This window comes from Podarcis erhardii (genome assembly GCF_964252035.2).
Source record: "Podarcis erhardii genome assembly, chromosome: 8".
Lineage (NCBI taxonomy): Eukaryota > Metazoa > Chordata > Lepidosauria > Squamata > Lacertidae > Podarcis > Podarcis erhardii.
This window is the reverse complement of record NC_138499.1, coordinates 42,785,814-42,797,383: the sequence shown is the minus strand read 5'-3', so window position 1 is coordinate 42,797,383 and position 11,570 is coordinate 42,785,814. Positions and strand designations below refer to the sequence as shown.

The window sequence follows — 11,570 nt, the reverse complement described above, 5'->3', positions numbered from 1 at the left end:
ATGACAATACTTTTATCACATGATGCCTTTCAGTGCACAAATAATTTATAATTTATAATTTCCACTGTCCTTCCCATTATTTTTTCCTTTTATGCTCCTTTTAAATGTTATTACCATCATGGCACCCATATACCTTAGGAGGGTAGGTATAGCTTTCCTGTAAGCCAATAAAACTAGACAGTGGGGTGGCTATTTGGGTAATACTGCCAGCACTCCCCACAGGACATCATGTAAGACACATTTGCTATAACAGTAAGTCTACCCAGGAGCAAGGAGCACAATTCAAAGTCTATCTTGTAGCATGGGACTCCCCACATACCAGCATAACACACTGTTGGAAGTCACTGAGTCAACTAATTAAAGACAATTTTATAGCCAGACGATTTGTCACCCTTACCCTGCACATACAGAATAGCCTGGAGGAAACAGGGGATCTCTGCACAGGTTTATTTTAAAAGCCTCTTTCTTTGGGGCCCATAAAAAAAAATCAACACAGCCTAAATACATATGATAGTAAAATATAATAACTACAATTTTTTCAGTTCAGCCATTCCTTTCCTCCATTTGTACTTCAAGCTCCACATTTCACACTATATCTACCGCCACTCTTTTGTAGGGAATTTGCTATAGAAAACTCTGAAAAAGTTTGTTGCCTAAGGGCAACAATTTCAGCCAAACTCTGTTATAAAACCTAGTAAGTAGATACGTGTAACAAAACTGAGAGCATTATAGGCAGCACAGTGATCTTTCCCAGGACTTCACAGTTTCCAGTTATTTATAGTCCTCCATAGCTACTAACCACCTTAGTTTCCTACTCCTCTCCCAGTGGAAGGTTCACAAGCACAGTGTGCACATAACACTAATCCAAGCCATGGTTAGCCATGAGAGTGCAAGTGTACTCATAGTAAAAATCATGGCTAACTGGCTCCCCCTTGGCTATCTTGAGGCTGCTTACCTGCTAAGCCATGGTTTGGTTTAGTGTTTGATCCCAAGCAGGGTTCATGGTGTGTCTTGCCCAGACAAACAACAAACTGTAAGCCAAGAATAAACCTCCAAGCAGCTAGAAAAGACCCAAATATATCTTCAGACCATCTCATAAGTGCTTTATAACTCTTAAAAACACGGGTGGCGCTGTGGGTTCAACCACAGAGCTTAGGACTTGCTGATCAGAAGGTCAGCGGTTCGAATCCCCGCGACAGGGTGAGCTCCCGTTGCTCAGTCCCTGCTCCTGCCAACCTTGCAGTCTGAAAGCACGTCAAAGTGCAAGTAGATAAATAGGTACCACTCTGGCGGGAAGGTAAACGGCGTTTCCGTGCGCTGCTCTGGTTCGCCAGAAGCGGCTTAGTCATGCTGGCCACATGACCCGGAAGCTGTACGCCAGCTCCCTCAGCCAATAAAGCAAGATGAGCGCCGCAACCCCAGAGTCGGCCACGACTGGACCTAATGGTCAGGGGTCCCTTTACTATATTTTTAAGGCATTTGATAGAATGGGCTTGCTAGTAGGGATGGGCAAATTTGTCAGTTTTGGTTTCCCTCATTTCCCCATGTTTTCCAGTCTTCAGTTCTCCACATTTCTGCGACAATTTGCAGTCCTCCCTCCAAAAAAATTAACATTCTTATGCAACTTGGCCAGAATTTGAGTCATAATTTTAATGCATTTTTAATCTTTTGTTGGAAGCCACCCAGATGAGCGGGGTATAAATACATTTATTACTACTACTACTACTATCATCATCATCATCATCATCATCATCATCATCATGATATTTTCCCCAATATGCAGTTTTGTTTGCCGTTTTGAGTAATACACATATTTTTGCAAGCATTACCCCCTAATGTAATGGATTTTTGTACATTATCTTCACTAACATAGCCATTTTATGCACCCCTTTCCCAATATATACATTTTTGTACACACCATTTGGCTGGATAAGTGCATCACAAAATTAAGAGACCTATGTATCTGAAAGGATAATTGTGCATCAGTTTGCATGTTGGTTCAAGAAGTGTGAATTAGGTATAGGGCCGTCTTACCCATAGGCACTAGGGATGCAGGGTACCTGGGCACGGGCTCTCAGGGGCACCAGGCCAAGAGTCCAGGGCCCGAGAGTTAAGTCTGGGGAAGAGCCCGCCCGTCAGTTGGAGCGCCACAGCAGGCTCTTCTGCTGTGGACGGCTCTGCACTGTGAGTTTGGGGGCAAGTGAACCAGCAAGACACTGAGGCACCAGACGGCTCTGTCCTCCTGCGTGCCTGGGACTGGGCAACTGGGGGGGGGGGGCGCCAGGCGGATCTTTGCACCCCGGCACTGCATATGCTTAAGACAGCCCTGATTAGGTAGTTCTCATTAGAATGCCACCCCTTTCCTTCCTTGGTGGTCTTGTCCTGTTCAAGGGACACCAATGAGATTAAGAACCTTACTTCCATCCCTGCTTTCCCTCATATGCTACTCAGTAACTGGAATGCTACCTCTCCTCCCCATAGGCTATTCACAAAAGGCCTTTTTTGACATTTAATGCTTTTGTGTATAGTATCAGGAGGAACAAAACAATCTTAAGTAAAGAAACATATCCAACTTCAAACAGACAAGTTTACCACAAATGCAATTTGATCACCAAGCTTTGGAAGATCACAGCTGACAGCAATCAGCAAGCACAGTCATGACATGACATACACACATGTCCAAATACATACATATTCTGCAGATTTAGAAGGTTGTGTTTACTTAAGAAACATATTGTTTCAAACAATTCAACACCAATTCCCAAATTAAATGATAAAGTCAAAACACAAATGATCGAATCCAGCTAAATCATTGTGTGTGGGGAACAACTTCAACACAAGCAAACTTCTCCTTCTCCCCCTGGGGAAAGAAAGCTACTGCAAAGGACTGGGGAAACTCAGAGCAGATCTGGGGTGTGTGCCAGGGGTGAAAAGAGAAGTTCCCTTGTGCTTCCAGAAGTCATTCCCTGTGTGTACAAGGATTTAGCTGGATGCAAACTAAATTGCCTTTGGTTATTTCTTCGATTGATTTACTTTTGTCTAAAAGTTTCATCCATGAAACCTAAGTTTTTAACTAGTAGGTTGCCATGGATATGATATATTATATGTTTATCTGGAACCTTTCATTGAAAAGGTATTAGCCAGAAACAAGTGTCAATTACTGTATATGTTGGGTGCACGTTGCAACTTGATTCTATTCTGTCATGGGAGCCATGGTGTTATCAAAAAGATCCCTCTGTCTTGCCTTCAAAAATAGCTGTTTCACATCCCAGAGTGAAAGATTAACAAAACGAACTATGAAACTTCCAAACTTAAATGTAAATGGTCTGAAAAATTGGTATCACCAATATCAAGTCCCCTCCCCAAAGACACTCATTCCATTTTTGTGAACAAAGTTTTAGCCAGTTGCTGAAGCCCAGCATACTAAACTGATTAATGAATTTTCATGCCTGCACTGGAAGGACACTGTCTTGCAGGATATTTTGGAAACTGATACCTCCCCATGAGTGTGGTCTGAATGCCTGAGTCAAGTTTCATCTGGAAACCCCAATTTTGGCTGAAATATTCAAGAGTGCAGTTGGCTTTAAAAGAAAATGCACTTTTTTAAAAAAAGAACAAAAATAACTCAAACAACACAGACCTCGTTTTCTCTCAGGGATTTCTGTCTCTTCCATATACACTCTTCAAATGCTGTGTTATCCGTCTTTAATTTTTTTTCACTATAATCCAGCCGATCATGGAGAAAATCAACTAATGTTTGAATATTCTGCTCCTTTGCCTTTATTCTAGTGTACTTTTCCCTTTAAGAGAAAAAATATCATTACTAGAATAAAATGGTATTTTATTTCCAAGAAACTTGTCTTTAAGGTGACCTATAAAACCTCCACGGGAGTTTAGCAAAAACAACAAATTGTCCCTTAGTACCTGTAAACCTCACAAAATTACTGTGGGGTGAACTTTTGCACACCTAAGAAGAGCCCACTGGATCAGGCCAATGGTTCATGTAATCTAGCAGCCTGTTCTCACAGTGGCCAACTAGATGCTTGTGTGAAACACGCAAGCAGGATTGGAGCACAAGAGCACTCTCCTTCCTGGTATATGCCTGTTATATCTCCATGCCACACTCCACTAAATAAAGTCAGTCCAATCAATGCCAGATACTTCATGATATGAAGTTTCAAATCATTGCATCTTGAAATCATGGTACAAATATCCAGAGGGACCTTTTTGAAAAAGGAATCACACTACAGCTGTGTCCATTCAGCGCTTACCAGCATAGGGGTAGTATTCTAACCCTGCAATCCTAAGCAAGCTTACTCAAAAGTTAGCCACATTAAAGTAAATGGGACTTGCTCTCTCGTAAGTGTGCTCAGGAGTGTAACCTAATGTTTGATATATGTAGTTCAAAACTTTCTCTTTTAAAGTTATTGTTTCATGCTCTCCACTTCCCCAAGCAGTAGGCTGTTCCAGGGAAGGGTATCAGGGTTAGTCTTTTAATGAAGAAAGAGTACTGGAGACTTGCGGTATTTTTGTCATATGCATTTATTTATAGGTGATGAGAGACGAGACATATAAGGTTATAGGCAGGCAATGCTAGTGTAATGGGCCATTAAAAACCACTAAGAAAATAATCTATTTGTACACTATGTATGCCTGCAAAAAGACTATAAGGAAGAACCATCAGATTGTGCACAAAACAAACACAAACACAAACAACAAACAAACAAACACCCACCCCACCACAACCTGGAGAGAGGTTTCTCTTTACTGGTGAAACAGAAAAGTGTGGTCCTAATTATATGTGTTGTTATAGCAAGCCTACTGTTAGGTTACATTATTTTATAAGAAATATGTTTTTCTATGGGTTTCTTAATAAATAACATAAAATTCTGGTATCTGAAGAAGTGTGCATGCACACGAAAGCTCATACCAAGAACTAACTTAGTTGGTCTTTAAGGTGCTACTGGAAGGAATTTTTTTATTTTGTTTTGACTATGGCAGACCAACACGGCTACCTACCTGTAAATAAAATTCTTTGCATTTAAAGTTGCAAAAGAAGTCATCAACCAGTTTGTACCATTAGGCTTTGAACTCAATATAAGATAATGAGTTGTATGATGGTAAAGGTAAAGGTAAAAGTACCCCTGCTGTTAGGTCCAGTCACGGACGACTCTGGGGTTGCGGCACTCATCTCACTCTATAGGCCGAGGGAGCCGGCATTTGCCCGCAGTCAGCTTCTGGGTCATGTGGCCAGCATGACTAATCCGCTTCTGGCGAACCAGAGAAGTGCAAGGAAACACTGTTTACCTTCCCACCGGAGCGGTACCTATTTATCTACTTGCACTTGACGTGCTTTCAAACTGCTAGGTGGGCAGGAGCTGGGACCGAACAACGGGAGCTCACCCCGTCGTGGGGATTCGAACTGCTGACCTTCGGATCAGCAAGCCCTAGGCTCTGTGGTTTAAACCACAGCGCCACCCGCGTCCCTGTATGATGGTATATCACACCAATTAAGATGACATAAAACCTTCCTGCACTACAGCCTTTAGTACTGGATAGGTGTGGGAGAGTGGGCACTTTCCCCCACTTATGGTGGGAGTACAGAGTTGTCCAGGTGTATTATGGAAATGTGGTGACACTTTGAAATGCCCTGTTGAAAAAAACCTCTAAGCTCATCTTCTTCCACTGGTTGGAAGCAGGTTGTGCATTGTATCTTCACAAGGATCTTCTTAGCAATTTGATAGCTGCAAAAAGGTGCCTTGGCATGTTCATGTAGGCAATCAAACCTACCCCCTCATGTGGAATGGTTGGGGAGATAATAATCATGCATAAATTAAAATAAAATAAGTCAGTTGAGAGGTCAAAGAATCAATCCTTACCACTTTAGTTTCAGGTCTGTGTTACACTGAGACATGGGACATAATTCTTTTAAGCCCCCTAAACAGTTTTAGTCACTCAAATTTGCTTCAGGCATTGTTATAATTCTGTTGTTTTGATCTACCATGATATATGCTTTGGTTTGTAAATTGTGTGCCTTGTCCTAATATCCTCTTGTTTGTAGCATGTTTCGTTGTTGTTTCATTCTTGGATTTCAATACCAGCTTTTATAGCAATGCTGTTTTACTTCTACAGAGAACTTATTTTATTATTATTATTAAAGGTCAGCAATGCTTTTTTTATAAACCAACTCTGGATTTTCTACATTAGACCAATTATTTATGAGATAGTAAGTCAAGGAGCTACTTTAACATGAGTTGTGCATGAGACAAGTAATGCTTTCCATAAGCTCCATCATATGTGAGGTTACTCCAAAATTCCTTGGCAGAAAATCTTTTTTTCTCTTTTCCCACTTTGACCCTAAAGATCAAGCCTATTGCAGAATATGGTTATTCAAGGCTTCCATGGCCTGCCATATATTTAGCTGAACAGAACCTTTTTCTGTTTTCATGTTAGAATTTATCAGTCCCAGGAAATGAAACTCACATTTCTTTACCCAAAGAAACAAACAAAACGAATTATTTTCAACTAATTAAAGATGCAACTGACCATGAATTTTATTAGGTTGGGGCATGCAATTCTAATGCCTAAAATAGAATTTACAAGACAAGAATATTCACCATGAACCTTTTCTACTTTTGCATAAAATATGAAAAATACTCCTTATTTATGGATAAATATTGTTATGTTCTCTTCAGATAATATGGTATTAGCAATACATCAATATTGTGTTCATCATTTATACTAAATTTATGTATTACCTTCACAACTTTATTGAAATGGAGTGTCTTACCTTAACACTATTACCTTTGCCTCTATGTTAGCCAGCTGTTTTTCCTTTACTTTGCTCATTTCAGCTACTTTATTCATTTCATCTTGGAATTTTGCAATATTTCTGTTGACTTCATCAAGCTGGGTCGAAATATCTAAATATTTCACCTGAAAATTAAAAATATACATACACTTCTGAAGTTGGGAAGATATCCTGATATTGTGTTTTAAGTGCACAATTATGTGCGACGATGCATGAAATTGCATACCCAAGAAATAGAACTGTTTTTGGAAGTGCAGTTGAAACATTTAGTGCAAGTAGAATAATGCCTTTTCTGTAAAGGCACAAACTTGTACATCAAAGTTACTGTTCCCAAGTGTGTTTTATGAACTGACAACCAGAATTCTAAGACTCCCAAAATATGTTTTTAAACATCAGCACATTGCTCAACATCCCTTTCTCAATAATACACACGCTCTTTTCAGTCATGTTCTCATGTACAAAATACATTAGTCTTTACATTGATTATGTTATTAAATATGATGAAAGCTGGTGTAGTGTGGAGGGTTCTGAATGTAAGCTGTGAAGCTTCGAATTCCAGTTCAAGTATCATGACTGCCACAAATTCGTGAAATGTTCTTAGGCAAGCCACTATATCTCACTCTCAGCTCCATCAACTGCAATATGGTTATGATAATACTGACCAATCTTACAGGATTGTTCTAACAGGCTATGTGAATGCTGCTGCTACATTAGATCACAGAACAAAGAAAAGAGTCAAAGGACACCCTCATGTTAAAGCAGAATTCTGCATGAACTAAATGATACTGGCACTACAGATGATCACAACAGGTCCACTATTTTTTTGCTATCTTTGTTTAAACAAAAGTCTTCATACATGTATGCACTTTGATAATAGGTATAGGAAACTTTATTATCTTCAACTCCTCTTGTTTCTGTGATTATGGGATAATGTAATGACAGATCATAGGCTGATAGTCAAATGTCAAAATCCTGTGGAGATGATTGGAATGCAGAAGCTGGGGATGCTTGAGGAATTTTGACATGGACTGAATTGATCTGCCTCTCCTGGGCTAAAATATAACAGAAAGATCCATCAGATTTTAATCTTCCCTGAACATTTCCTAGCTGAAAAAGTTCCAAAGTGAGTTTAGAAATTATATAGCTACACTCCTGTTATTGTTTGTAATATTACTTTTTTGTATAATTCAAGAAACTTAAATAAAACACACACCTATTCAATTTCTATTTTCAAAGGAAATACATTAAATTATTATTTACATCACTTTCAGAAGAGTCACACTTGAACTTTGTGAACTCTTCTCCTATTCCGCCGAAGAAGCTCTACTGAACTGCCCCAGACTTAGTGTAGAAACAAGGTGGAACACAGCAAAGAGACAATCTACAACACAAATATATCCTCCTTTGTCTAAAGAGAGCAACAGATCCCTGACTGGTCTGATGGCATGGAGAGTGTTATTGCACAAAGTGCAAGGCTCTTGTGAACTACAAGTGTGCGCCCTGCAAAAAGACAATTGTTACACTGAGAAAGGCAAGGAATGAGGCCCAGCGGATTGCCAGATGATGTAAAATGACAACTGGCTAAAGCATTCAACTTGCTGCTGATATTGGCAACACTTGCAAGTGTACAAAGACATGAAGAAAGCCTTTGGACCAACAGTCAGGCAAACCGCACCACTGAATACCTTGTCTGGAAAGATCATCACAGCAGTAGCAAGTGGATGAAGCGATGGGCAGAGTACTGCACTTGCAGGAAAACATGGTCTCTGACACAGCAATTGACAGTATTCATACCCTGCCTCTTTTGGAAGAGATTGATGTCCCTCCCTCCCTTGACAAGCTGAAGAATACCATCAACTCTCAGGCATGTGGCAAAGCCCCATGACAAGACAGAATCCCAATAGGAGTGCTGAAAGCCAGCTTCAATTCCTCCCTTGTGACACACCTCCATGGCCTCCTCTTGCAGTGTTGGGAATAAGGGTCTGTGCCACAAGACATGTGTGACTCCAGCACTGTGACCCCTCTAAAAGGAAAAAGGTGACCACCGTGACTGGAATCTCCCTATTGAGTACTGTGGGAAAAGCCTTTGCCAGTGTAGTTTTCAACAGATTACAGTCACTTGCTGACAGGGTCTATCCTGAATCACAATGCAGCTTCAGAACTCAGAGGTCAACAGCAACATGATTTTCTCACTGTGCCAGCTGCAGGAGAAATGATGTGAGGATAGATGCCCCTAAGCTTCACAAGATGATTGTGTCCTTCCACAAGAACATGTAGGGCACCATCCAGTATGGTGGCTCATCTTCGGATGCCCTCCCTATAAAGAGTGGTATGAAATGGCTGTGTTCTTGCCCCAACTCTCTTTGACATATTCTTCTCCCTGGTGCTCTTATATGCCTTCAGCTTAACTGGAGATGGTGTGTACTTTCATCTAAGGAATGACCAGAGGAAGAATGGCCGCTGGGGGAGTGCAGAGATAATAAACACCATGGTGCATCTGCTGCAGCACAACCGGATGCCTTCTTTTCTGCCCCATCTGCAACAAAACATGTCTCTATTGTTTTGGTCTCAACAGCTGTAACTTTCCAACAGTTTGACTTCACCCTGAGGCTGTCTCCCGAGACTGATGGATGCTAACAAACAACGTTGATTTCAACATGGATTTAGGAAACCATCACAGATGAATATGGAAATGGGATGGAGCAGACCACCACTACTACTTGTTGTTATTTTCATTTCTATTCTGCTTTATTTTTATAAGGGGGGGGGAGAATATCTAAGCAATTTTCAACCTACATTAAAAGAGCAAATAAAACAACCCAGAGTGAAACATTACTGAAGGAAGACAAATATAAAGTAAACATTCAAAGAAACATAATTAACAGGAAACTAAAATACCTAAAATATTTCAAAATAAAAACATTGTGAAGGAGATCAATTATAGAATGTACATTTTATTCAGGAAAATTAGCAAAATAAAATGGAATATTACAAAGCAGCAGGAGCCTATCCAGACAACTAACTTTGCAAGTTACTACCACCACTATGTATTATGAATGGATACATGAAAAAGACTGTCATTTTCCCTACTCCTGGTGCACAAAGACCCGTCGGATAAAGAACCACATATACTAAATGATGCTGCATATGCAGTTTCTGAAACTAAACTGGGAATCCCATGCACAGTGCCAAACAGATAACCAGTAATGTAACTGTCACAGCAGGAAGCATCTGATTGGGAGAGAGAGAGAATAAATCCAGGATCCTTTTTCAAACTGTCCCCACTGAGGAGGGTGGGAGGTCAGCATGGTTTCAGGCTACCCCATCACTCCTGGAGCATGACAATGTCAAAGATGATAATGCCATCTGTTGGGTAGCCAGGCACTCAAGTAAATACAAGAACATGGCACTGTGGACCACTGGGGTGTGCATGTACAAATCTGAACAGATTTATTGCAGCTGCAACTTTAATCAATTAATTGGCACAATTATTCAATGTATGGAACCTGAATGATTGGCGAGTCTGATAACAAGCAAAAATACTAGGACTTGGGACAAGGGCCTAGAAATAAATCTGCATCCAGTGTAAATATTTTAACGGAGCAAATGTAACAACTGCATTACACACACATTGAAGGTTCTTAACTGTCTGCAAGAGCAGTTGCACATAGATTGGCCCAAGGTCAGCCAATAAGTTTCATGACCAATCACAGAAATAAATGTAGGTTTCCTAACTCCAACTGCAACTGCAACACTATATCCACTACCTATCATTAGCTCTTAGGATAATATAAATTATCCTAATTTAGATTGCCTGGGTACAAGAGATACTGAAATCACATTGTTGAACTGGCTATATCCCTGCTTTCCGAGTAGTGCATTCCCAAATATATCCTTTAGTCTTTTTGAGCAATCTCTCCAAATGTGTTCGTAAGAAACTGCACAGAAACTCGGTGCTCATCCTGTTCCTGTACCCACTTGTAAAATCCTTTAACAAATCAACAGATTTACTGCAAGTTTATCATTGCATGCTGGTATTAGATATTGTATAATATTTATAAAACCTGGAAACAATCTACAGTAAGCCTGGTTCCTAATATGCCTTCAAATCTAAGTGCTTGAGATGAATTTACTGAGAACTGTGGGCAGAGCATAATTGTAAACAAAAAAACCCCCAAACCTCACTGCTTTCATTAATAAAAAAAAAGCTTCTAACCAACCGGCTTAACTATATGAACTCAATAATTTCTCCCTAGTATTTTCCATCAATATCAATGGAATAAATAATAATACAAATAAGACATTTTTGTACACAGGCCTATCATTAAAAGCACATTTATATAAATGAAATGTTCAGTAACAAAAGCCAAAATGATTCCTTGGTAGCAGAGGCAACTTGTAACTATTATAGTAAACATACACCATAATTTACAAAAAGATGCCATCTGCTGTGCAAAGGTGCAATCAGCAGGCTATTTCTATGATGGACCCCTTTTATTCCTTATTTTGATTTTTGCCCTTCCTTTTCTAAAGCCCTCAAAGCAATAAGAGCTGGAATGGCAAATAAAGAAGGGCTTCTCAGTGACCCCTATATAATTCTCTTTGCACTTTACCTCATTCCAAGGCAATGGACCCGTTAAGTTAGTTTCAGCATGAAGTGAAAAAGTCTACATATGGAAATTCCATGTGTAGCCAAAGTAACTGAACAGAAAGTACAAGCTAGCTTTTCAGAGTAAACCATCAGAGAATGGTAATCTAA

The 11,570-nt window shown here is 39.9% G+C and overlaps 1 protein-coding gene across 11 annotated transcripts in view; it reads right to left on the bottom strand.

The window, feature by feature from the left end:
* CCDC178 (coiled-coil domain containing 178) overlaps positions 1 to 11,570 on the bottom strand; it is a 131,249-nt gene that overhangs the window by 85,912 nt on the left and 33,767 nt on the right. For 10 of the 11 annotated variants that reach the window (XM_081873671.1, XM_081873676.1, XM_081873673.1 and 7 more), the window contains 2 exons: positions 6,791 to 6,936; positions 3,641 to 3,800 (listed from right to left, as the gene is read on the bottom strand). In XM_081873671.1, the coding sequence (XP_081729797.1) occupies positions 3,641 to 3,800; positions 6,791 to 6,936 (306 nt within the window). The remainder of the gene's footprint in view (positions 1 to 3,640; positions 3,801 to 6,790; positions 6,937 to 11,570) is intronic. The other variant, XR_014159398.1, reaches the window with a different exon arrangement.